General features: G+C 43.7%; 1 protein-coding gene across 2 annotated transcripts; it reads right to left on the bottom strand.

Moving 5' to 3' along the window:
• Window positions 1–15,102: 15,102 nt before the first annotated feature.
• Window positions 15,103–20,314, bottom strand: LOC123411635 (transcription factor TGAL3-like). Of its 2 annotated transcripts, none has more exons than XM_045104597.1 (10): window positions 20,131–20,314; window positions 19,819–19,904; window positions 19,595–19,662; window positions 19,308–19,511; window positions 19,124–19,222; window positions 18,974–19,033; window positions 17,845–17,922; window positions 17,716–17,761; window positions 15,969–16,240; window positions 15,103–15,876 (listed from the first exon to the last, which is right to left on the bottom strand). In XM_045104597.1, exons 1-10 carry the CDS (start codon window positions 20,169–20,171, stop codon window positions 15,478–15,480), a joined length of 1,353 nt encoding a protein of 450 aa, XP_044960532.1. In that variant the 5' UTR covers window positions 20,172–20,314; the 3' UTR covers window positions 15,103–15,477. The 2 variants fall into 2 exon arrangements, with proteins under 2 accessions (XP_044960532.1, XP_044960533.1); XM_045104598.1 differs by having other exon boundaries at window positions 19,595–19,717.
• Between the last annotated feature and the right edge of the window lie 7,356 nt (window positions 20,315–27,670).

The following is a 27,670-nucleotide window of genomic DNA, read 5'->3' on the forward strand; positions in this document are numbered from 1 at the left end:
AACATTAACATAGTCTAATCACATGATATTTCCACTAAAACATGCAATGGTGACATACTCGGAGGTCATTCCTTTGTGACCAAGAGAGGACGAGAATTATGTAGGGCTACAAAAGCACACCTCAGAGTTCGTAGTTCTCATCTATGGATTTCCCAATGTCACTGCGGCCATCCAAAGAGAGTGCCACAATCACCACAACGTATCTCGAGGATAGTTAAAGGCAAGCACCAAGAGACTCTCAATCTTCAATCAATTCACAAAAGAGGAAATCACTCATGAAAATATTCTTCTAATCCATGTCCAATAGACTTCTTTCACCATGGTCTCGGCGATTATACTAGATAAGATCAAGTGAGTAAATCAATCCAATACATAGAAGAAGGGGAAACATCATGGGATCACCCTAGGTTAACATAGCCTATGATCACAAGCAAGATCACATCATGGGAGAGAGAATTAACCACATAGCTACTATAGAAGACCTCAGCCCCGAGGAGGAACTACTCCCGCTTCATGGAGGGAGGAAGCAACGTCGATGGAGATGAATCCGGGGGCACTTCCCCGTCCCAGCAGGGTGCCGGCACAGGAATTATGGTCCCCCGAAACTTGTTGGCGATGGCGGCGGAGATCAGAATTGCTTCTGGAGAAAAGGGTTCCGGAATCAGGGTTTCCTCCACGGGGGAAAAAATAGGAGCCAAGGTAGGGCACCAGAGGGGGTGGGCCTCACCCAGGTGACCAGGTGGCGCGGCCAGGAGGGGGGCGCGCAGGGAGGCCGCCTGGGCAGGCCCTGGCTCCCCTCTGGCCCACCTTTGGTGCTCGCGAAGCTCCCATCACGTTGATTTATATATATATATTTCTCGGGATTTCTAGGGCTGTGTAAATAGGGGTAAAAGTCCGTGAAAAAAGACATCAGCAGACAGAAACTGGCACTCAGTGCACTGAGTTAGTAGGTTAGTCCAAATATGTTGAAAAAGGTATGAAAGTGTACAAAACACATAGCAATATCAACCCAAAACTTGCATGGAGTAAGTAGAAATTATAGATACGTTTGGGACATATCAGTAGGTTATCTCATCTAGGGTTTAGCTCGTATGATCTCGAGGTAGATCAGCTGTGTAACCATCATTCCCCGTCAATATAATATGGCAGGACCTAGGGTTTTACCTTCCCAACAGGGCCCGGACCTGGGTAAACATCGTCTCCCCCTCTCTCCTGCAACCCTTCGATCTAACCTCCATGGTTCGGGACCCCCTACCAGAGATCTGTCGGTTTTGACGCCAACACCCCTACATCACAAAGAGCATTATTTATATCAAGATCAGCAATTGAACAAGATATTGCGGGTATAGCTGGGTCTACCAACTTATCTGGTATCTTATTCTCAAAGGGATACTCCATTATTGTAGCAACTTGTTCTTTCAGATTCATACCTCTTTTGGCGCATGAACTTGGCAAAGGTAGGAATCTTTAACATGTCAGTCACATGCATCGACATGTCAGTCAGATTCATACTACTTTTCCAAACTCTTTTGCCCTTGTTTTGGACTCTAATTTTCATGATTTGAATGGAACTAACCCGGGCTAACGTTGTTTTCAGCAGAATTGCCATGGTGTTGTTTTTGCACAGAAATAAAACTTCTCGGAATGACCTAGAAATTTACAGGGATTTTTTATGGAATATATAAAAAATACTTGTGCAAGAATCAACCGGAGGGGTGGAGCTGAGGGCCCACAAGCTCACCAGGCGCCCCCCTGGCCACGCCTCGCAGGCTTGTAGGGCCCACGAAGCTCCACCACCTCCAATCTCATCTCTATTTAGTCCCTTTCGTTCCGAAAAAAAATCAAGGAGAAGAGTTCATCATGTTTTATGATACAAAGGCGCCACCACCTCCTGTTCTTCCTCTCGAGGGAAGATCTGGAGTCCGTTCTGGGCACCGGAGAGGGGAGATCGTCGCCATCGTCATCACCAACCTTCCTTCATCGCCAATTCCATGATGCTCTTCACTGTTCGTGAGTAATCTCATCGTAGGCTTGTTGGACGGTGATGGGTTGGATGAGATCTATCATGTAATCGAGTTAGTTTTGACGGGGATTGATCCCTAGTATCCACTATGTTCTGAGATTGATGTTGCTACTACTTTGCCATGCTTAATGCTTGTCACTAGGGCCCGAGTGCCATGATTTCAGATCTGAACCTATTATGTTGTCGCCAATATATGTGTGTTCTTGATCCTATCTTGCAAGTTGTAGTCACCTACTATGTGTTATGACCAGGCAACCCCAAAGTGACAATAGCTGGAACCACTCCCGAAGATGACCATAGTATGAGGAGTTCATGTATTCACCAAGTGTTAATTCGTTGGTCCGGTTCTTTACTAAAACGAGAACCTTAATATCCCGTAGTTTCCATTAGGACCCCGCTGCCACGGGAGGGATGGACAATAGATGGCATGCAAGTTCTTTTCCCTAAGCACGTATGACTACATACGGAATACATGCCTACATTACATTGACGAACTGGAGCTAGTTACTTATCTCTCCGTGTTATAATTGTTGCATGATGAATAACATCCGGCATAATCATCCATCACTGATCCAATGCCTACGAGTTTTTCCTACTGGTCCTTGCTACTGTTACTTTGATGCTATTGCTATCACTACTGCTACTGGTACTCTGTCACTACTGATGTCACTGCTGCTACTATTACTGTTGCTATAACACTACTCTGCCACTGATACTTTTCTGCAGATACTAAGTCTTTCAGGTGTGGTTGAATTGACAACTCAACTGCTAATACTTGACAATATTATATGGCTTCCCCTTGTGTCGAATCAATAAATTTGGGTTGAGTACTCTACCCTTGAAAACTGTTGCGATCCCCTATACTTGTGGGTTATCAAGACTATTTTCTGGCGTCGTTGTCGGGGAAGCCAAAGTCAAGAATAGTCTCCTGTCAACGTGCTATTTTCTGGCACCGTTGCCGGCGAGGCATAGCTATATTCTCTGAGTCACTTGGGATTTACGTCTGCTGATCCCTATGAGGAATCCGAAAGATCCAAGAACTAAAGTCTTGCCCTCAACTACGAGGACAGGTAAGGAACTGCCATCTAGAGATGCACTTGATTCACCTTCAGTTATGAGTAAATTTGTGACACCACCTCCTGCTAGAAATTTTGATATGTCGCCTGTGCTTGATGATGCTACTTCTGTTGTCCATGATGCTTGTGATGATGCTATGTGTGATACTAATTTGCCACTAGGTGCATTCCTTGATACACAAATTGCTAGAGTTGCTGCTAGATGTGATGATACTTCTGAAACTGTTTAGATTATTGAGGTAGAACCTGCTATTTTGCCTGATAGAACTAGCTCTCCTAGATATGAATTGCCTGATATGCCCGAGGGTTATGTTACGGAGGGAGAGATAGTTGAGGACTTTCTTGCTTGTAAGGATAGCTATGATGTTGAGAAATTACTGCGCAAGTGGAAAGAAAAAACTTTCGACGCTAGGATGAAATACGACCCGAAGTTTGCTACTTCGCCTATCTTTGTGACCGATAAGGATTATGAATTCTCTGTCGACCCTGAGTTAATCACCTTGGTCGAATCTGATCCTTTTCACGGTTATGAGTCTGAAACGGTTGTAGCCCATCTTACCAAACTGCACGATATAGCCACCCTATTCACAAGTGAGGAAAAGATCTGCCTCTACTATATCCTTAAGTTGTTTCCTTTCTCGCTAAAGGATGATGCTAAGACTTGGTTCACTTATCTTGCTCCTGGTTGTGTGCGTAGCCCCTAGGATATGATCTACTACTTCTCTGAGAAATATTTCCCTGCCCATAAGAAGCAAGCGGCCTTGCAGGAAATAAACAACTTTGCGCAAGTTGAAGAAGAGAGTCTCCCACAAGCTTGGGGGAGGCTCGTCCAGCTACTGAATGCTTTGCCCAATCACCCTCTTGAGAAGAATGAAATACTTGATATCTTCTATAATGGACTAACCGATGCTTCTAGAGACCACCTAGATAGTTGTGCCGGTTGTGTTTTTAGGGAACGAACCGTAGAACAAGCTGAGAGCATATTGAATAGCATCTTGTGCAATGAGAATGCTTGGACTATTCCCGAACCACCTCGAAGCCAACTCCGAAGAAAAGAGGTATTCTATTCCTCGGTCCTGAAGATATGCAAGAAGCTAAGGAAGCTATGAAAGAGAAAGACATTTTTTTAGTAAGACAGCAGGAGATCTACTGTGATTTTATTAAGAGGGAAAAGGCCGACGGCCAAGTACACGAACAAAACAACGTAAGAGAAAAGAAAACAACTATTGCTGGCTTTGCCAGGAAACAAAAGGGCCTAAAGTTGGGGCATCAGCCAGGGTCAAAAACAATGGGGCATGCCGCAAGTTTCCACGTTGCAGCTTCATCTCTAATACGTGTAATCAACACTGAAACCGGAAGCTCTATTTTCTGGAAAATCCTACGGTTTCGTTCGAGCCACAGCTCCGAGCAGATCAAAATTGCAAGTGCCTTTGCTCCTTTCCTTCGTCGTGCGTCCAAGACAGGATCACTTAGAGATTGAAACCATTCACTTAGACATCACTTAGAGATTGAAAGAGAAAGGCATTAAATTTGAAGATGTCAAAAATCTACCACCTATCGAAGAGATCCATGATCTTGATAACCCGATACAAGTAGTAGAGGTAAATTCTCTTTGTAGATTCGATGAGAGTGATATTCCTTTTGATAAACCTGCTAGCTTATGCCTGGATGAATTTGATAACTTTGTTGCCAAACAACAAAGTTTCAACGATTATGTTAGCATAAAATTGGAACAGAATGCTCGTATGCTTAGTCATTTAAGTGCTTGTGTGGACAGAAACGTCAATGATCTTAAGCTCTTGAGTAAACATGGCTCTATGGTTACTACTCAAGTAGAACAAGTACTTAAGGCTCAGAATGACTTGCTCAATGAGTTGAATGACAATTCTGTCAGAGTTGTCACTAGAGGCGGTAGAATGACCCAAGAACCTTTGTATCCTGAGGGTCATCCTAAGAGATTTCAACAAGATTCTCAAGGAGTTAGCACTGATACACCTAGTCATCCTAGGAAGAAGAAGAAAGATGATAGGAATTTTCACGCTAGCAACCCTGTTGTTGTTACACCTGAGAGTCCAAACAATGTCTCTATTTCTCATGCTGAAACACAATCTGGTGATGAACATGAGCCTAACAATAATATCGATAGTGGTGTTCATGATGATGCTCAACCTAGCAATGATAAGGATGTGGAGATTGAACATATTGATCTAGATAATCCACAAGCTAAGAATAAGAGATACGATAAGAACGATTTCGCTGCTAGGAAGCATGGTAAAGAAAGGGAACCATGGGTTCGAAAACCCATGCCCTTGCCTCCCAAACCATCCAAGAAAAAGGATGATGAGGATTTTGAGCGATTTGTTGAAATGATTAGACCTGTGTTTCTGGAAATGCGTTTGACAGATATGCTCAAAATGTCTCCGTATGCTAAGTACATGAAGGATATTGTGACTAATAAAAGGAGGATACCTGAGGTTGAAATTTCCACCATGCTTGCTAACTATACCTTCAAGGGTGGAACTCCTAAGAAACTAGGTGATCCCGGAGTGCCCACTATACCTTGCTCCATTAAAGGAAACTACGTTAGAACTCCTTTATGCGACCTTGGAGCCGGTGGTAGTGTTATGCCTCTCTCTCTTTATCGTAGGCTTGAACTGGATAAGTTGACACCCACTGAAATCTCTCTTCAAATGGCCGACAAATCAACTGCTTTCCCTATCGGCATTTGCGAGGATGTGCATGTTGTCGTTGCTAACGTTACTATCTTAACAGACTTTGTTATTCTGGATATTCCCGAGGATGATGCCATGGCGGTCATCCTTGGAAGACCATTTCTAAACACTGCAGGGTTGTTATAGATTGCAACAAAGGCAATGTCACTTTCCATGTCAACGGTAATGAGCATACGGTGCACTTTCCGAAGAAACAATATCAAGTACATTGCATCCATGCTATCGAAAAAACTTCATCGATTCTTATTGGGAGCTTTGAATGCCCTATACCTACCGTTAAGATGAAGTATGATTTTATTGTTGGGGATATGCACATCCCCATTGAGGTAACCTAGTGACTATTCGAAAATTCTCCGTTTCCTTTTGCGATTCGAAATTTTTTCTCAAGGAGACTTGATCAACCTCATTGATGGATTTCTTTCGATGACCATGAGACGGATGAATCGTGGAGTCACAAACCTCTATTCCAAGCTTTCACCTTCGGTTGCTTAGAAGAAAAATGATAGATTTAGTTTAGTTTTCCCTGTTTTCTACTTTTAGCATCCCGTAGAAAAGTACCCCGAAAATAGAAGTTCTCCAAATGCCGTGAAAATCAAGTATGTTTTTTTCTGGATTTTTTGAAAAATACTGAGATGAGGAGCTAGTCACGGGGGCTGCACCAGTGGGCCACAAGCCCTGGAGGCGCGGGCACCCCCCTGGCGGCGCCTACCAGGCTTGTGGGGGCCCACGTGTACCCCCTCCACTTATTCTAGCTCCCATCTCCTTCTCCTACCTCCAGAAAAAATCGTTTCGCAGCTCAAACCCGTGTTCTTGCTCTTCTTGCTGCGATTTTTGATTTCCTTGTGCAAAGCACCATTCACCAAGCTGTTTTGGGGAAATTGCTCCTTGGTATGTGACTCCTCCATTGGTCCAATTAGTTTTTGCTCTAGTGCCTTATACGTCACATATTTTTGCTGCCTTGGTGACCCTGTTCTTAAGCTTTGCATGCTAATTTTAGTTGGTCCCAAGTAGTTTTGATGCGTGATATGGCCTCTAGGCACTTGTAGGAGTAGTTGTTATGAGTTTAGTTGAGCCTTGTTCACTTTTCCTTTGAGTCACTGAAAATTTCAAAAAAGGAAGATGTTCAGGAGAAACTATCATGGTGGTTCCTCAAGCAAGACGGGTCCCCATCTCGCTATTCGGGAACCCGATCCTTATCAACCGAGGAACTCACACGTACAACCATGTGAGTGGTCTTCTGATGAATTCATGATTGAGGCAGGTTTCAAAGACGAGTTTGATACACTTTTTCACAATGTCGGACTCGAAGAATTCATCTCTGATAAATGTGAACAATATGTTCCTCTCACTGCCTCTTTTGTTTGTAGATTCAAATTTTCAGCTGGTCGTGACACATCCGTACTGTTTGATCTCTATGACAAATCGTATACCATGGATTTAGAGGATTTCAATAGAATTTGCAAGATACCTGTTTGGGGTAGTCTCAATGATCCTCCTAAATCTTCGGTTAGAAATTTTTTCTCTAGTATAACTATCGGAGAAACTAGAGATATTACGCAGGCTACCATGGGGAGCATTCATTTTCCTGCTTTGCATTACTTTTCCCTCTTCATAGTTAGATGCATTAACGGCAAGATTGAGCATTGTCACCTCTGCGCACCTGACCTTAGTATTCTTAAGAGCGCAGTAACGGGTGATAGAAGTTTCAACATGGGAGCTATAATAGCAAGGAGGCTAAATAATAATGCTAATGAAGGGGATTTCTTTGGTGGGTTCTATGCCACTCGCATAGCAAATTTTCTTGGAGTACCCATCCGCGAAGGAGATCCCACGCTCCATACAGCTTTCCTTGATCGCGCCGCTTTGACATGCAATCAGTTCCTTTAGAGGGATGATGAATCCCTCCTATACCAGTTAATATTTAACCGGCAGCGTTTTTTCCATATTACCCTTCCTGCTCCTGCCTTCTTTGACTTTCAGGTAAAACGGAGATATTACATAACCAGAGGAGAGGCAGAGGAGTATGAGAGGGAGGCAAAGGTTGCTCGTCTCCGTGAGGCAGCTATTCGGGTAGTGGTTGCAGCGCTCCCGTATAACCCCCATTATGATTTTGGGTATCGCCCGGACCATCCATGGGAGTAGACCAACTTAGGCCAAAAGCCTAAGCTTGGGAGAGTACGTGTTTCTCACCGACTTTACATTCTTGCTCACACTTTCACTTTGATAGTCGGTGTTCACACTTTGCCACTGTATCATCCATGCTAGTTTATTTCTTTTTCTCGTTTTCTTCTCGTGTGTTTGACTAGTTTGAGAAAACCCAAAAAGATTTCTCGTTCTTCTTTTGATTGTTGGGAGCTTTCCCGTGTAAATAATTTTCTTTTTCTTTGGGTCAAGGTAGAAGACCGTGGTTACAATGTTTAGTGGCTCTCGCATGCATATATGTTTATCTGTCAAAGAGCCATATTACTTTGTCTTCTCCTTTGTGTTTGCTTGTAGATTCCAGCTTAGTCCAATGCACGAGCACTCTTATTATTGTTCACATCATTCGGTCGTGAAAGTGAAAGGCAATAATGATGATATATGATGAAGTGACTGAGCCTGGAAAAGCTGGTATGAACTCGATCTATTTTGTTTTTGTAAATATGACTAGCTCATCGTTCCTGATTTAGCTTTGTTGTGAGAGAAACATGTTTGCAATGACAACTTAGAGATCATAGTTTCTGATTCCATGCTTAATTAGCTAGGAGCTTATAATGGTTTGCCTTGGATGCCAACATGAATCTTGAGATAACTATGATGTAGTATGATAGGATGGTATCCTCCTTTGAATGATTCAAGTGGCTTGACTTGGCGCATGTTCACGCATGTAGTTGAAACAAAATCAACATAGCCTCTATGATATTCATGTTCATGGTGATTTCTGTCCTACTCATGCTTGCACTCAATGTTGGTTAATCTCAATGCATTTTGATGACTGTTGTCGCTCTCTAGTTGGTCGCTTCCCAATCTTTTGCTAGCCTTCACTTGTACTAAGCGGGAATACTGCTTGTGCACCCACTTCCATAAACCCAAAGTTGTTCCATATGAGTCCACCATACCTACCTATATGCGGTATCTACCTGCCATTCCAAGTAAATTTGCATGTGCCACTCTCTAAATCTTCAAGAAATAATCTGTTTTGCATGGTCGAACCGCTCATGTGGTGACAAGGGGCGATCAATATCTTCCATGCTAGGCGTGTTATCCTCGATATGTGTTTATTCACTATCATTCACGAGAAAGGGGACGGTAATTGGAATGCCTAGTTCCATGCTCAAATCAAAAAGATAATTGCAAACAAAACTTCCCCTGGATTGATGTTGGTATGGACGGCACCCGAGTATTCGGCTAGTCGTGGAGTGTGATTGATCGGTGGTGGGGGAGTCAAAACTTTACTTTCTGTTTGGGAACTGCCTATAGCATGTGTAGCGTGGAAGATGGTGAAAAACTCTTAGTCATCGCATTGACAATGAAAGCATGCCACCCAAAATTATTATCTCTGTTTTCAAAGCTTGAGCTCTGGCACCTGTGCAAATCAATGCTTCCCTCTGCGAAGGGCTTGTCTATTTATGTTCCTGTTGAGTCATCCTCTTCTTATAAAAGCACCAATTAGAGAGCACCTCTGTCATTTTTATGCTTTGCTTTTGACTGATATTGAGTATGACTGTGACTAGATCTTCTTTGCCATGAATTACAATGTTTAGTCAGCCCTTGGTCTTTGAAGGTGATCTGCATTTATGTTTTGCGGTCTCACAAAGAGCTAGCGAGATACCATCAGTTCGTACTGCTTCATGATTGTTTTGATTGAAGTGCTGACGTTTGAAACTTGTCATTATTACTCGCTAGTTGATTATGCCATTGATATGAGTTTACCGTGAGACCTAGATGTCATTTGCTTATGTGGTTTGCTTGTGATCTTGCTGAAATTCTGGATATGAGTTAAGACATAGTTGCAACAACAAGATCAAGCAGAGTTCATAAAAGTTTTTCTTTTGTCTCTTTCAGTTTGTCAACTGAATTGCTTGAGGACAAGCAAGGTTTTAAGATTGGGGGAGTTGATACGTCTCCATCGTATCTACTTTTCCAAACTCTTTTGCCGTTGTTTTGGACTCTAATTTGCATGATTTGAATGGAACTAACCCGGACTAACGCTGTTTTCAGCAGAATTGTCATGGTGTTGTTTTTGCACAGAAATAAAAGTTCTCGGAATGACCTGGAAATTTACGGGGATTTTTTATGGAATATATAAAAAATACTGGTGCAAGAATCAACCGGAGGGGTGGAGCTGAGAGCCCACAAGCCCACCAGGCGCGGCCTCCCCTTGCCGCACCTAGCAGGCTTGTGGGGCCCACGAAGCTCCACCGCCTCCAATCTTAGCTCTATTTAGTCCCTTTCGTCCGGAAAAAAATCAAGGAGAAGAGTTCATCGCGTTTCACGATACGGAGGCGCCACCACCTCCTATTCTTCCTTTAGAAGGTAGATCTGGAGTCCGTTCTGGGCTCCGGAGAGGGGAGACCGTTGCCATCGTCATCACCAACCTTCCTTCATCACCAATTCCATGATGCTCTTCACCGTTCATGAGTAATCTCATCGTAGGCTTGCTGGACGGTGATGGGTTGGATGAGATCTATCATGTAATCGAGTTAGTTTTGACGGGGATTGATCCCTAGTATCCACTATGTTCTGAGATGATGTTGCTACTACTTTGCCATGCTTAATGCTTGTCACTAGGGCCCGAATGCCATGATTTCAGATCTGAACCTATTATGTTGTCGCCAATATATGTGTTTTCTTGATCCTATCTTGCAAGTTGTACTCACCTACTATGTGTTATGACCCGGCAACCCCGGAGTGACAAGAGCCGGAACCACTACCGGAGATGACCATAGTATGAGGAGTTCATGTATTCACCAAGTGTTAATGCGTTGGTCCGGTTCTTTATTAAAAGGAGAATCTTAATATCCCGTAGTTTCCATTAGGACCTCACTGCCACGGGAGGGATGGACAATAGATGCCATGCAAGTTCTTTTCCCTAAGCACGTATGACTACATACGGAATACATGCCTACATTACATTGACGAACTGGAGCTAGTTACTTATCTCTCTGTGTTATAACTGTTGCATGATGAATAACATCCGGCATAATCATCCATCACCGATCCAATGCCTACGAGTTTTTCTACTGGTCCTTGCTACTGTTACTATGCTGCTACTGTTGTCACTACTGCTACTGGTACTCTGTCACTAATGGTGTCACTGGTGCTACTGTTACTGTTGCTACTGTCGCTATCACACTACTCTGCCACTGATACTTTTCTGCAGATACTAAGTCTTTCAGGTGTGGTTGAATTGACAACTCAACTGCTAATACTTGAGAATATTCTTTGGCTTCCCCTTGTGTCGAATCAATAAATTTGGGTTGAATACTCTACCCTCGAAAACTGTTGCGATCCCCTATACTTGTGGGTTATCATGCCCCCGGCATCTCTCATCTTCTGTTTGCGAATGACACACTCCTTTTCTTTGAGGCTTCAAGAGCTCAAGCCGAACAAGTTAAAGCTTGTCTTGATCTTTATGCAAATGCTATTGGCCAACTTCTTAACTATGATAAATGCTCAATTATGTTTGGAGAAACGTGCCCAGCTAATGCACAGGAGGACATCCGGGAGGTTCTGAACGTTACTCTTGCAGGGTTTGAAGAGAAATACCTAGGGCTACCAACCCCTAATGGGAGAATGACAAAAGGCCGGTTTCAAAATCTATAAGCACAACTTATGAAAAGATTAGTACAATGGGGCGATGGGCATCTAGCTCAACCAGGCAGGGAAGTTCTCATCAAGTCGGTTGCTGAGGCACTACCAGTATTCATCATGGGAGTTTTCAAACTGCCCTTTTCGGTCTGCGATGAGATCACGGAGATGCTTAGAAATTTTTATTGGGGAGCGACCAAAGGGCAACATAAATAGCACTGGAAATCTTGGCAAAAGTTGAAGAGACTGAAGAGCAAAGGTGGTGCAGGATTCAGAGATTACCGCTTGTTTAACTAGGCTTTACTGACTAGGCAGGCCTGGAGATTGTTGACTCGATCTGACAGCTTGTGTGCAAGATTGCTCAAGAGCAAATACTATCCCAATGGTAATCTTGAGGATACGGTTTTCTCAGGAAATGCTTCTACTCCAATCAATCATGGCCTAGATCTTCTTACGAAAGGACTAATATGGAGAGTAGGCAATGGGAACAATATCAGAATTTGGAGGGACCCTTGGATCCCTAGACCTTTCTCCTACAGACCTATATCAGTTCAAGGTACTTGTTGATATTGATATGTGTCACAATTGCTACAACACAATAGCACATGGAACTATAATTTGCTTCAAGAAGCATTTCTGTCGTGCGATGTACAGGAGATTTTGAAAATAAGAGCTTCACCTCGGCTGGAGGAGGACGTGCTGGCATGGGGTCCGGCGAAATCTGGAGTCTTTTCTATCAGCATATGAGTTAGCTTTTGAGGAAACATACAGAGCCACTGCAGAATCGTCAAGTGCTGCTCCGGATGGTCGTCGGGTCTGCTGGAAGCTTATTTGGGAAAGCTTTGTGCCGCCTACGATCAAGAACTTTGCATGGCGTGTTGCGGTGAACTCCCTTCCAACTTGGCAGAACAAATACAAGCACAACTTAGAAACATCTGGGACTTGCCCAATCTGCGAGAAGGAAGAGGAAGACACCTTCCATGCCCTTTGTAAGTCCTCTAGCAGCTTGTCAAAAAAAGTGTCCTCTAGCAGTGCAACTGTGGGAATGTATGGCATCTGTTTGGCGACTACCGAAATGTGAGGAATTGAAGAACACACGCACTGAATGGCTGCTGGAAGTGCTTCATCCACTCTCAGAGATAGAGAGGGGCATGCAAATGATGTCTTTGTGGCGGGTGTGGCACAACCAAAATGAGGTAACACGCAACAAAGAACCACCTCCCATGGAGGCATCCAAACGGTTTCTAATGGGATACTTGGATTCCTTGCTATCACTTAAGTATTCAGATGAGGAACTGCTGAAGGCGAAACACGTTGTGCATATGATCATTTGTCTATACCACATGTAACTCCAAACATTGCGTGTGTTTTGCTTGTGAAGGGTTGGTCTAAGCTCAACATCGATGACTCTTGGACAGTCGATGGGAGAGCAGGAGCTAGTATGGTTCTTCGAGACATCAAGGGTCACATCATATATACATCATGCATGGAGCTCTTTTCCTGTTGAAATGCATTGAAGGCAGAACTAAGCGCATGTATGAATGGTCTCTCCCTAGCTATTCAGAGAACGAAGCTACCTATTTAGGTAGAGATGGGCTCACTGAAGGCTTTGAACATGCTCACTAATAATGATTCAATTGATAGATCGATCTTCTCCTCACGAGTGAAGGAAATCAAGCTTCTAAGGAATATTCGTAGTACTACTTTCAGTTATGTTCATCGTAGTTAAAATAATGTTAGCGATATTTTGACCAAGTTTGCTAGAACTAAGAATAGAATAATAGTTTGGCTTAACTATGGATTATCACAGCTCATTGAACTTTGAATGCACACGGTGGATTTCCCACTTGAGTAACACAAAGTTTCACCCGAAAAAAAATAAGAATTTGCCGAGTCCGGCTGCAGTACTTATCAACGTATGTGGGGAAAAAGAAAAAAGAAAAGAAGCACAGGTCGACAGAGTTACACCAGCGACCGGATCCAGGGAACTGCAGTCCGTAGGTTGGGAGCAGAGTATTCTTTGAGGTAATAACACCAATGGTGCCCAAACTTGTCATGGATGTTCACTTTGATGCCTGAACTTGAAAAATACGCCGAATTGGTTTCAAAACTTGGCAATATGGTTCAAATACAGTTTAAATCATGTCTAGATACATATGTATTGCTGACTAGACATGCCAGCATGGCGCAGGGCCCACTTGCAGTGCCGGATAGACTGACACAAAGAATATGTCTTATTGACCATCGGGTCCCACCTGTTAGTACACAACTATAATAAACAAAAAATGGTTAGGCTAGGATTCGAACCAGTGGACTGTGCTCCACGAACGACCTGCGTAACCACTTCGAAAAGGTTAAAATTATTGTCTATTCGTCATCACTAGCACAATTTATCTACCAGACAAGACCGTGAAATTAAATGGGGTAAAATTAATGCAGCCCATTTTACATCTGCTAGTTGTTTTTTTATTTTGGAAATTACAAGATATACAGGTAGTATATAAAGTGTTCATGCTTTTAAGAAATGTATTTCTAGTTGTAAAAAGTGTCCATGTATTTTAATAAAGTAAATGTGTTTGTCAAAATATATATTTTTGAATGAAAATAAATTTTAAAATATGTGTATAAAAATATATAACAACCTAGTGTGCCCCAAGGATTTTACACATTCTTATATTTAAATTAACACATTTTAAAATATGCATACATTTTTCTAGTTAAAAAATATTTTAAGGCAATAAGATTCTAGATTTATCTTCATTACTATTACAATATTTTACATGTGTTTTAAAATTTCTAAAAACGAAAAAAGGTCACATGTGGAAGGGTCACATAAAAAGGAAAAAAACTGAAGTTCCAAAAAGAGAGCACGTGGATATATCTTTTAAAGATGAAGATTTTCAAAATTAGATGAACATTTCAAAATGTATGAATTTTTGGAAATTGTAAAATTATTTAATTTATATATCAAATCCTTCTAAAAATTCCGACAACGTTTTATTAATTGTTTATTATTATTTAAATTCATTATTTTTTAAATTAAATTTAATATTTTCTTAATATTGTAATTATAGTTTGAATACTTATGTAATTTTTAAGGAAGAAAAATAACTCACATGTGGAAAATGGGTGACACTCATTGCAACCCATTTAACTCCGCGGTGGAGTTAGTTAAATAAACAGGATCGGTATGTAGTATACAACAAAATTACCTTGGTTATGTGGTTAGGGCGGGTTACGTGTCATTTATTCGAATATCAAGATATCTTTATTTTTTTATTAATTTCAGTTGTTCACTCGCAGATGAGACTTGATGGTTATTGAGTCGTACAATTTTAATGTTTGTCTGTACGTCACAATAAATGGCCCCGCGTCATGCTGGCATGCCTAGTTTGATATGATTTGAACCATACAGCCAGGTTATAGAACCAGTTTGATGTATTTTTTAAGTTCAGGCATCAAAATGATCATCGATGGCAAGTTTAGGCACTATTAGTGTTATTACATCGTATTCTTTCTACAACGACGTCCTGCCCTTCAAGATTCCCGCCGGATGGATCAAGTTAGATAACATTCCACCTCGTCACGGCTACCATCACTACAAGTTGTCCACCCTCAAAAAAAAAAAGCACTACTAGTTGTCCAATACTACTCGGCAGCAGCCATCCAGAGTGACAGAGTCGCGTGTTGCAACCCTCTCCTGTTACATATACTAGCTCTCGGTTGAATCCCAGGACTTACATTGGTAGCACACAAAATCTCCTGAGAAGCCAATTCGCAGCACCGTGAGCGGTTGTCTCCCTCTCCCATTGCCCAGCAGCCAGCCGATCGCCGCCGACGACTCCATCTGCGCTAGCTAGTCCCTCGGCCGCGCCAGCCAAAGGGAGCTCAGAGCCCGTAGCCGGGAGAAGTAGTCGCTGATGACGAGCAGCGCGCGGGCGGCCTGCCGGGTCGTCAGGATCCGGTGCATCTGCTGCAGGGTCTGCTGCCTCAGGAGGTCGCCCTGCCGGAGGAAGTTCTCCAGCGTGCTCAGCTTCCCCATGGCGATGGCCATCTGCCCCATGTAGTTGGTCACGTTGTCGGCGCCGGCCAGCGGCCCGCCCCCCGCCGCCGCGGCAAGGGTCTCCGCCAGCGCCTGCTGCAGGGCCTCCATCCCCTGCGACAGCGCGTCCTCCGCCTGCTGCGACGACTGCTGCAGGTTGCAGATGCCCATCAGCTGCTGGTCCGTCAGCGGCTCAAGGTGGCTGGCGAGTACCTGAACGAGCCATCATCCCAGAATATCCATACAACATGTCAGGGCCGCTCAAGGTCCGGGTTGCAATGGATGCTGCTGGCTGGAATACCTACCTTGAGGATCTCCGACGAGCGGAACCCGCCGAGCCACATGAAGAACCGCTCGGCGGGGCTCATCCACATGCCTGACAGGACATGGAACACGTCGGCCTTGGTCGCCAGGTTCTTGAGCCTGAAGAACTCGTCGTGGTGCAGCAGCACGGACTCGACGAGGATGCGCAGCTCGTCGTCGCTGATGTCCGCGATCACGGCCACCCTGAGGTTGTTGATGTGGCGCTGGTGGTCGTCGAGCCATCGCGCATACTCCAAATCGAACGCCAAGGCACCTGCAACACCACATTTTCTCTTCAGTTCAAATGGAGAAACAACACTATTGACCTGTCAACATATCAAATTTAAAGATGTAAGAGCAACTCTAACAGACCCGTATAACTGTATAAGTCAAACGCATATCACGCATTTACAGTTGGTGAAAAACAATTTTTATGAGCTGACGAGGGCCGTGGCGAAACAGAACACGCATCATGAAACGGTAAAATGAAATATTCAGCGAATATTTTTTTTCCATGTCTTCTTCGTCATCTCGTATGTGTCTATGGACAATACATGAAATGGTCAAATACGAAGCCACCAACATGTAGGATACTAGGACAGCACACAAATCTAACTCGTCTGTGGCCGGCGAGATCCACGAGCTAGCTAGATAGTCTGTGGCCGGATCCATCCAACAGCTTGCTAGCTAGCTTGTCCATGGCCGGATCCATTCAACAGCTTGCTAGCTCATTCGTGACCGGATCGATCCAGCAATTCCTCCTTCGTGGACGTAGCGAGCTCCTCCATAGGAACTTGAGTTTCCGAAAAGATTCTGATGAGTTCCGTGACGAAAGGTCACCGAAACCCTTGTGTGCACGACGGATTTTTCTTGTTGCTTAGTGTTGACCGGTTTACAAGCCCCTCTTGGCTTTGCCTTCGAAATGGTAAATAAAAGGGCCGCAGGGTGTATCTTTAGAGCATCTTCAACAACCTTTTTATATTTGCACTCATTTGCTATTTTACAAATCTTGACCAAAAAACCTTCTCCAACAGCCTTTGTATAAGTGATCCCCCATCAAATTTGTTACAAAGCTTGCTATATTTGCACACACACTTTGCATATTTGCCAAGGCAAAGGCCACTTTGTAAATTTTTAGCAAGCCCCACTTTGTCTCAATGATAGGCGGGTCCGTGTACTAGTGTGTGTGCTGCGCGTGCGCTGTGTGTGTGCGTGTATGTGTTTTTTATACGTGTACGAGTGTGTGCTACATATGTACACGTGTGTGTATGTGCATGTGTTGCACGTGTACGAGTGTGTGGTGCATGTGTGTAAGTGTACGCGTGTGTGCATATGTACGTGAACGCGAGTTGTGCTAGTATACATATACATATACATATATGTATACTAATGTGCAATATGTCTATGATAGACCGTCTCCACATGTCATTGTGTGTTTTGTGTAAATATAGCAATCCAATATACAAAGGCTATCAAAGCAAAAAACATCTCTCTTTTTCTATAACAAATAGAAATTCAATATATAAAGGCTATTGAAGATGTTCTAGAGGCCTATAAAAGGTTTGGGGGTCTGCTTGAGTGTTTTCTGATACACGATATTAAAAACGCTATTTTTTACAGGTTTGATTATTTATACGGATCTATTAGAGTTGCTCTAACAAGTTAGAGGACAACATTTTCAAACTAGTAGCATTAGAATATGTAGATTGCGTGGTAAACAAAACTGTGAGAACTGGAAATATCATTTACCTCCGCTTGAGCAGTCACCGGAGCCACCACCGGCGATGAAGATTCCCTGTGATAAATGCTCAGGTGATCAATCAATGACTATCGACACGGTCGGCTGTTAAAATGCATATAATGTACTTAAGGATTTACCTGCTGCCTTGCCCTCTGAAGCTCTTGCTCAAGGTGTGTCAGCTTGGATCGGCTGGTTTCCAGCTGGGAAAGGTAAGCCTTCAAACCGAAAAAAGAAAGAGGCTTAAATCTGTCACGTTCGTGAATATATGACCACAGGAGCAAATTACATCTAACGATGCAGAACCAAGACTCCTTCTAACAGAAAATTATAAGAGATTTATTATGTTACAAATACATAATCAATAAAATAGCAACACCTCATAAGCAAAAAAACATGACGTGAGAGCTAATTAACGTAAAGAGAGAGAAATTAAGTAACATAACAAGTTATTCATACTACGAATAACATAACATATAACAAAACAAAATGAGTCTATAAACTAATAAATAAATAAAAGGCTTAATGTTACTATCCCTATGTTATTATTATTGTGAAAGTAATAACTTAGACTAATAACGTATGCATGTTACTATTCTATATTATTTTTTACTATGGATTGTCTAATTTAAACAATACTATTGGTAAATAGAACAGCTGCATGATAGTTCACATCTAAAGAATGTTTACGAAATATAGCTCATAGTATGCCCGCAAAGAAAAATACATAGGATTGAAAATGAAAGGCATGCAAAAAATAGCATATAAACAAGCAGCTCCACTGCTTTGGTACAATGGATGTGTTTAGATCCATGGGTTCGAGTTAGAATTAGTTAAATTGAACTGGACTAACCGAAAACATCCAAACATAAGGGTTAGAATTAGTTAGATGCATCTAACATATTCAAAATAATTAACCCATCTAAAAGGTGCTTATTTGGGTTAGAGTTAAGTGGGGTCAGAAAAAAATACTTTTCCTTTTGCCTCCACCACGTCAAATCCTGGTTAAAGGGGCTAAATGATGAAAAAAAAAGTATTTATTGGCAATTTAATCCTGTCATCCAAACACCACTTTGATAGTTAGTTCAGGTTAGTCCAGGTTAGAATCTAACTATCCAAACACGACCAATGACGTAATTGGAAACAAGTTCCAACTCATCTGCTAAAAATGTACTGTGAGTGGCAACCGAATCCACGGCTCACTTGGCCGCCGTTTTCTATTCGACAGAAACAAATGGATCACACCAAATAATGGAGGGATCTGCTCACCTTCTTCCTGATTCGACTTTTCCGGGCCGCCTCCCGATTCTGCGCAAGCCTCCGTGCGGTCTGCAAACCATAGTCGCTCATACGTAAGAAATACTACCACATTTGCTACGCTCAAGATCATATTTCAAGAAATACTACGACATATGGTACCTTCTCATCTCCTGTTCTTTCAGAGGAATCGACACACCCCACCCGTCGTTGGGAATGCGCCCCTCCGCCGGCGCCGGTGCCAGCGCCACCACCACAGCCCTGTCAGCAACAGTAAAACCGAATCACATGACGAGTAGGACGAGTGATCTAACCAAGGACAAGAGGACATGAAAGGACTAGGCACCATGAGGGCGTGGTGCTTCTCGCCGCTATCGCCGAGGTCTGTGGAGGTCTCGGTGAGCGGGCTAGAGACGACGATGCCGGAGACGGAGTCGCCCCAGTTCTCAAACTGCTGCGCAGCCGCCCTCGGCAGGCAGAACCGGTCGGCCTCCGCCGCCGCCAGTGCCATCCCCGGCGCCGCCATGCCCAGCGTCCCCACTACTCCATGCTGCCACAACAACCAGAAACGAGATTGAAGAGGCTGGACGCGTCGGAATTAACCAAAGAAATGCTTGCAAGAAACTCACTCACCGGACTGGCGAGCGATGGGAAGTTGGCGACGGTGACGTTGCTGGACGACTTGGAGCTGGGGTTGGGGCCTTCACAGTCACAAGGCCAACCAAACGCATTCATCAGAGCGGGCACGCATAGATCCTAGAACAGGTCGAGGAGCAAGGCGAATAGTTCTTGGAATGCAAACGGCAGTGGCGCGGGCGCTCCTTTCCGAAGGAAAATAAAAAAGCGGCGCTACTCACTGCGGGGGTGGTGGAGCTCGGGGGGGAGCTGCGCGGCGCCATCTCCGATGTGGTGGTGGTATCCAGCCGGGACGCCACGCTCCGCCCTGCAAGCAGCACGAGGGACGCGGCCACGGACGCGCGCAAGGCAACAAGGGGTTAGCGGGCGGGACGGGCCGGTCCAAGGGAGAAGACAGAGCTCGCAGCACAAGCGAACAAAGGACGAGCCAGAGCGGCTGCGAGCTTTGGGGTGGCCACTGGCAGTAGTATAACCGCGCTAGCGGACACCCGGGGTCGCTTTCCCCGCCACTGTAGCCGCGTGGGCTGGGTTACCTGAAGACGTGGAAAGGCCCAGGGTGAGGGTGGTGATGCATCGGGGGAGGAGGCAGGGTCGACGACGAGGACCACCGTCACCGCCGCCGCCGGGAGCAAGCTGGGAGAGGGACGGGGGCTCGAGCTGTTGAACGCAAGACCAGCGACTGTTTGCGTGGGGGTGGCGCGGTCAGGGCTCGTGCGCATTGCCACTTATAATGGCGGGACGAGGAGGACGTGCGGGAATTGAAGGGAGTAGGGAGATAGGATCGGATGGAAATGAAAAGTCATGATGATGATCCGGACGTGTCCATCGGTGCATGTCAGAGGGATCCATCCATCAGTCCATTCTGCGAGTTCCATCGGAGATCAGGCGTCAATCAGCCGAGATGGCTTGGCAGGCAGGCAGCGGTGGTGTAAGCTTTTGTATTCGAGCGCGTTTGCGTGTGCAGGGGGCTCCCGGGCGCATGCGTCCATGGATGGGGGCAGTGGGTGCAGAGAGGGAGGCCGGTAAAAAGACTGTGACCATCTTCAGCTGAGGTCGTCGTACGCCTGTAGCTATTACGCCTACCCGTTGATGGTGACGGTAGTAGTAGGGATATAGGATTATAATAGGTTTGTAGCCATTGTTGTCTGGTCCTAGGAGGGGGGTAGCACTGTTGTAACTTCAGTTCTTCTTTGACTCAAATACAGCAGTACTGCGTGAGTGAGCAGGATAAAAAGTGAGAGGCGGCACTTCAGCTATTCTACTCACAAGTCAGGCTAGCTGTACTCCCTCTGATTTAATAACGTAGAGCATGTAGACTTTTTTAAGTCAAATATAGTAGGAGCTCCTCGTATTGGTCCTGTTTAATACTCTACCTCAATTAAAGGTTAGGGTTAGATTCTACTCCGTCCGTTTCAAAAATATAAGACTTTTTAGAGATTTCTCTGGGAGACTACATACAGAGGAGTACCTATTATAACTCTGAACTAAACTAACTTTAACTAAAGAGTTGTTTGAATGACAGAATTAGATTAACAATAAATAAATGTTTTTTTAATTATTTGGCTACTTTAGACCCTACGGAGCACAGAGAAAAAATATATTTTTTTATGGTTTCATTTAGAACCAAACCAAATAAGCACCTTTTGGATGGGTTAGTCTTTTTGTTTGGGTTAGATGCATCTAACCAAACTAACCCTCTGTTTGATATTTTAGGGTTAGTTGAGTCTAAACTAATCCAAAGTAACTCTAACTCATGAAACCAAACACAGACATTGACCGGACGGACGTAGAGACCACTCACCGGGAAGGAGAAAGAAGGAAAAAAGTTGACCCACTCGAATCCTTAAATGCTCGGGCTATCCGACACTCCTCATATTAACCTCACATATGGGATGAATATGAGGTTCGTTCAGGTATGTCCGATTAGTGATCCTGCATCCATCACGTAGGATTTGATCTACCTTTTTTCTTTATTTATTTATTTTCTTTTACATTATCTCCATCAATCACATGCATGTGACCGGACCTATAGGAAAGAAATGAAAGACATGATTGGAAAAGTGAAAAATTATGAGATGATTGGTCAATGTCTGCGGACGCGCCCGGTCATGTCCGCCGGTGTTTGACAGGCCGGATTTGCAGGTTACGGTTGTAGATGCTCTAAACGTGGACTAAGTTTACATGGAAAAATATTTATATTTATAATACTTACTATCAAATACTCCCGCATGAAAACAAGATGGCCCCACCATGCACACAACCATATAGTTCATTAAAGTGTGGAAAATTTAAAAAGATCCCAGCATAGTAAGAATCTCAAATGATAAGTATCACATATATGGCAAAAAGCAACATGGTTCACATGTGTTCATAACTATTCATCTTGCCATATCAAGCAGATGACATCATAAAAAATCTTTTTGGTTATTTAGAATTTAAAATGTTTTATCTCTTCAAAAATTCAATAAAAAATCCGTTTTCATCATCAAATTCGTCTTCGCGAGATCCTCCAAACTAGATCTCATATTGATATGTTTCAATAAATTTTTTGGGGGAAAAGTTGTCATGGTGTTTGCACTCAATTTTCCATAGCGTTTACATTAAATTTACACTAACATGTTTCATCTAGTTTTTTTCTTCTAGATTTCAAGGTATCATTGTATTTCAACTACTTTTTAGGTATTTTTTATTATTTGACCATGGAAATTTTTAGTAATTAATCACAACAAATTTAATACATGGATCATGAATTTTTTTAGTAATTCATCATGGTAAATTTAGTTTATAGATCATGGCAATTTTAGTATTTTGACCATGGCAATTCTAGTATTTTGAACGTAAAATTGCTTTTTGTATGGAGCATGCCAAATTTTAGGGCATCTATCATCGCAAATTTAAGTAATTCACCATGCCAATTTTATTTATTGTTCATGAAAAATTTGAGTAATTGACTATGCATTTTTAAAGTAACTAGCTAAAAAATTCTTTTAATTATGAACCATGTTAAAATTATTTCATGGATCATGACAAATTTTAGTAATTCATCATTGCAAGTTTAGTTTCTTAATTCCCTTTTTATAATATGTCAAAGTTTACTTTAAATGTAGAAGAAAAATTAGTTGAAACATATCATGGCAACTTTAGTGTAAAGACCATGGCAATTTATGTGCAATAGACATGGCAACTTTTATCCCAAAAAAGTAGTCAAAATATTACGATGTGTGTCGGTGCGGCCGCGTGCACCCGATCACCTATGGGACCTTTCGGCCCCTTTGTGGTTCAGCAGGGTGGTCGTATGGCACAAAGTGCAGAGACTACGAGGCAACACGATGATGAGACTCAGGGGGTTTACCCAAGTTCGGGCCGCTGTGAAGCGTAAAACCCTACTCCTGCTTTGGTGGATTGATTGGGGAAAACGAAGTTTGCACGGAGCTATACCCCCGGCAAGGGTTTCCCGGGAGAGCTAGCACGTACGTACACTTACACCTGGCTCTAATCCCCTCTGGTCCTAATCTATCAGGTGTCGAATGTTGGAATTATGCCCTAGAGGCAATAATAAATATAGTTATTATTATAATTCCTGTATCAAGATAATCGTTTATTATCCATGCTATAATTGTATTGAACGAAGACTTATATACATGTGTGGATACATAGACAAAACACTGTCCCTAGCAAGCCTCTAGTTGGCTAGCCAGTTGATCAAAGATAGTCACGGTCTTCTGATTATGAACAAGGTGTTGTTGCTTGATAACTCGATCACGTCATTAGGAGAATCACGTGATGGATTAGACCCAAACTAATAGATGTAGCATGTTGATCGTGTCGTTTTGTTGCTACTGTTTTCTGCGTGTCAAGTATTTGTTCCTATGACCATGAGATCATATAACTCACTGACACCGGAGGAATACTTTGTGTGTATCAAACGTCGCAACGTAACTGGGTGACTATAAAGATGCTCTACAGGTATCTCCGAAGGTGTTCGTTGAGTTAGTATGGATTGAGACTGGGATTTGTCACTCCGTGTGACGGAGAGGTATCTCGGGGCCCACTCGGTAATACAACATCACACACAAGCCTTGCAAGCAATGTGACTTAGTGTAAGTTGCGGGATCTTGTATTACGGAACGAGTAAAGAGACTTGCCGGTAAACGAGATTGAAATAGGTATGCGGATGCTGACGATCGAATCTCGGGCATGTAACATACCGAAGGACAAAGGGAATGACATACGGGATTATATGAATCCTTGGCACTGAGGTTCAAACGATAAGATCTTCGTAGAATATGTGGGATCCAATATGGGAATCCAGGTCCCGCTATTGGATATTGACCGAGTAGTCACTCGGGTCATGTCTGCATAGTTCTCGAACCCGCAGGGTCTGCACACTTAAGGTTCGACGTTGTTTTATGCGTATTTGAGTTATATGGTTGGTTACCGAATGTTGTTTGGAGTCCCGGATGAGATCACGGACGTCACGAGGATTTCCGGAATGGTCCGGAAACGAAGATTGATATATAGGATGACCTCATTTGATTACCGGAAGGTTTCCGGAATTACTGGGAATGTACCGGAAATGACGAATGGGTTCCGGGTGTTCACCGGGGGGGGGCAACCCAACCCGGGGAAGCCCATAGGCCTTGGGGGTGGCGCACCAGCCCTTGGTGGGCTGATGGGACAGCCCAAGAAGGCCCTATGCGCCATAGGAAGAAAATCAAAGAGGAAAAAAAGAGAGGGGGTGGGAAAAAGGGGAAGGACTCCTCCTTCCAAACCTAGTTGGATTCGGTTTGGAAGGGGAGGACTCCCCCCCTTGGCTCGGCCGAACCCCTTGGGGCTCCTTGAGCCCCAAGGCAAGGCTCCCCCTCTCCCACCTATATATATGAAGGTTTTAGGGCTGATTTGACACAACTTTGCCACGGCAGCCCGACCACATATCTCCATGGTTTTACCTCTAGATCGTGTTTCTGCGGAGCTCGGGCGGAGCCCTGTTGAGATTAGATCACCACCAACCTCCGGCGCGCCGTCACGCTGCCGGAGAACTCATCTACCTCTCCGTCTCTCTTGCTGGATCAAGAAGGCCGAGATCATCGTCGAGATGTACGTGTGCTGAACGCGGACGTGCCGTCCGTTCGGCACTAGATCGTGGGACGGATCGCGGGACGGTTCGCGGGGCGGATCGAGGGACGTGAGGACGTTCCACTACATCAACCGCGTTTCTTAACGCTTCTGCTGTGCGATCTACAAGGGTACGTAGATCGAATATCCCCTCTCGTAGATGGACATCACCATGATAGGTCTTCGTGCGCGTAGGAAAATTTTTGTTTCCCATGCGACGTTCCCCAACAGTGGCATCATGAGCTAGGTTCATGCGTAGATGTCTTCTCGAGTAGAACACAAAAGTTTTTGTGGGCGGTGATGTGCGTTTTGCTGCCCTCCTTAGTCTTTTCTTGATTCCGCGGTATTGTTGGATTGAAGCGGCTTGGACCGACATTACTCGTACGCTTACGAGAGACTGGTTTCATCGCTACGAGTAACCCCGTTGCTCAAAGATGACTGGCAAGTGTCAGTTTCTCCAACTTTAGTTGAATCGGATTTGACCGAGGATGTCCTTGTATAAGGTTAAATAGCAATTCATATATCTCCGTTGTGGTGTTTGCGTAAGTAAGATGCGATCCTACTTGATACCCATGGTCACCACGTAAAACATGCAACAACAAAATTAGAGGACGTCTTACTTGTTTTTGCAGGGTATGCTTGTGATGTGATATGGCCAACGATGTGATGTGATATATTGGATGTATGAGATGATCATGTCGTAATAGATAATATCGACTTGCACGTCGATGGTACGGCAACCGGCAGGAGCCATAGGGTTGTCTTTAAACTAACGTTTGTGCTTGCAGATGTGTTTACTATTTTGCTAGGATGTAGATTTAGTAGTAATAGCATGAGTAGCACGACAACCCCGATGGCGACTTGTTGATGGAGATCATGGTGTGGCGCCTGTGACAAGAAGATCGTGCCGGTGCTTTGGTGATGGAGATCAAGGAGCACGTGATGATGGCCATATCATGTCACTTATGAATTGCATGTGATGTTAATCCTTTTACGCACCTTATTTTGCTTAGAACGACGGTAGCATTATGAGGTGATCTCTCACCAAAATTTCAAGACGAAATTGTGTTCTCCCCAAGTGTGCACCGTTGCTACAGTTCGTCGTTTTGAGACACCACGTGATGATCGGGTGTGATAGACTCAACGTTCACATACAACGGGTGCAAAACAGTTGCACACGCGGAACACTCGGGTTAAGCTTGACGAGCCTAGCATGTGCAGACATGGCCTCGGAACACATGAGATCGAAAGGTCGATCATGAATCATATAGATGATATGATTAGCATAGGGATGCTTACCATTGAAACTATACTCAACTCACGTGATGATCGGACTTGAGCTAGTGTAAGTGGGTCATGAACCACTCAAATGACTAGAGAGATGTACTTTTTAGTGGGAGTTTAGCAAGTAATTTGATTAAGTTAAACTCTAATTATCTTGAACATAGTCTAAGTCCACTTTGAATATATTTGTGTTGTAGATCATGGCTCACGCGACAGTCACCCTGAATTTTAATACGTTCCTAGAGAAAGCTAAGTTGAAAGATGATGGAAGCAACTTTGTAGACTGGGCTCGTAATCTTAAGCTAATCTTACAAGCTGGGAAGAAGGATTATGTCCTATGCTGCGCTAGGAGATGAACCACCCGCTACGGCTGACCAGGATGTTAAGAACGCTTGGTTAACACGTAAGGAGGACTACTCAGTAGTTCAATGTGCAGTCTTGTATGGCTTAGAACCGGGACTTCAACGTCGCTTTGAGTGTCATGGAGCATATGAGATGTTCCAGGAGTTAAAGTTCATCTTTCAGAAGAACGCCCGGATCGAGAGGTATGAGACCTCCGATAAATTCTATGCTTGCAAGATGGAGGAGAATTCATCTGTCAGTGAACATGTGCTCAAAATGTCTGGGTACTCAAACCGTCTAGCTGAGCTGGGGATTGAACTCCCGTAAGAGGCTATCACTGACAGAATCCTTCAATCACTACCGCCAAGCTATAAGGGCTTTGTGCTGAACTACAACATGCAAGGGATGAACAAGTCACCCGGCGAGTTGTTTGCGATGCTGAAAGTCGCAGAGTCTGAACTCCGTAAAGAGCATCAAGTGTTGATGGTGAATAAGACCACTAGTTTCAAGAGAAACGGCAAAGGAAAGAAGGGTAATTCAAAGAAGAGCGGCAAGCCTGTTGCCAATCCGACGAAGAAACCCAAAGCTGGACCTAAGCCTGAAACAGAGTGCTACTATTGCAAGGGTATGGGTCACTGGAAGCGCAACTGCCCCAAGTATCTGGCTGATAAGAAGGCGGCCAAAGAAAAATCAGGTATATTTGATATACATGTTATTGATGTGTACTTAACCGTCTCTCGTAGTAGTGCCTGGGTATTCGATACCGGTTCTGTTGCTCATATTTGCAACTCGAAACAGAACTGCGGAATAGACAAAGGCTGGCGGAAGATGAAGTGACGATGCGCGTAGGAAATGGTTCCAAGGTTGATGCAATCGCCGTCGGCACGGTTTCACTTCAGTTACCATCAGGATTAGTTATGAACTTGAATCATTGTTATTTAGTGCCTGCGTTGAGCATGAACATTATATCTGGATCTTGTTTATTGCGAGACGGTTACTCTTTTAAGTCAGAGAATAATGGTTGTTCTATTTCTATGAGTAACATCTTTTATGGTCATGCACCCAATGTGAGAGGATTTTTCATATTGAATCTTGATAGTGATACACATATACATAACATTGAGACCAAAAGAGTTAGAGTTAACAATGATAGCGCCATATTTTTGTGGCCTGCAGCTTAGGTCATATTGGTGTAAAACGCATGAAGAAACTCCATGCCGATGGACTTTTGGAGTCACTTGACTTTGATTCACTTGATACGTGCGAACCATGCCTCATGGGCAAGATGACTAAAACTCCGTTCTCTGGAACAATGGAGCGTGCCAGTGACTT

The sequence above is a fragment of the Hordeum vulgare genome, chromosome 7H (genome assembly GCF_904849725.1).
Source record: "Hordeum vulgare subsp. vulgare chromosome 7H, MorexV3_pseudomolecules_assembly, whole genome shotgun sequence".
NCBI lineage: Eukaryota > Viridiplantae > Streptophyta > Magnoliopsida > Poales > Poaceae > Hordeum > Hordeum vulgare.

Coding starts and splice junctions, on each gene's coding strand:
- LOC123411635 (XM_045104597.1), bottom strand. CDS start 20,171: ATGCATCACCACCCTCACCCTGGGCCTTTCCACGTCTTCAG. Junction 19,512..19,594: donor TCCCATCGCTCGCCAGTCCG/GTGAGTGAGTTT, acceptor TTGTTGTGGCAG/CATGGAGTAGTGGGGACGCT. Junction 15,877..15,968: donor GCTCGTCGGAGATCCTCAAG/GTAGGTATTCCA, acceptor TGGCTCGTTCAG/GTACTCGCCAGCCACCTTGA.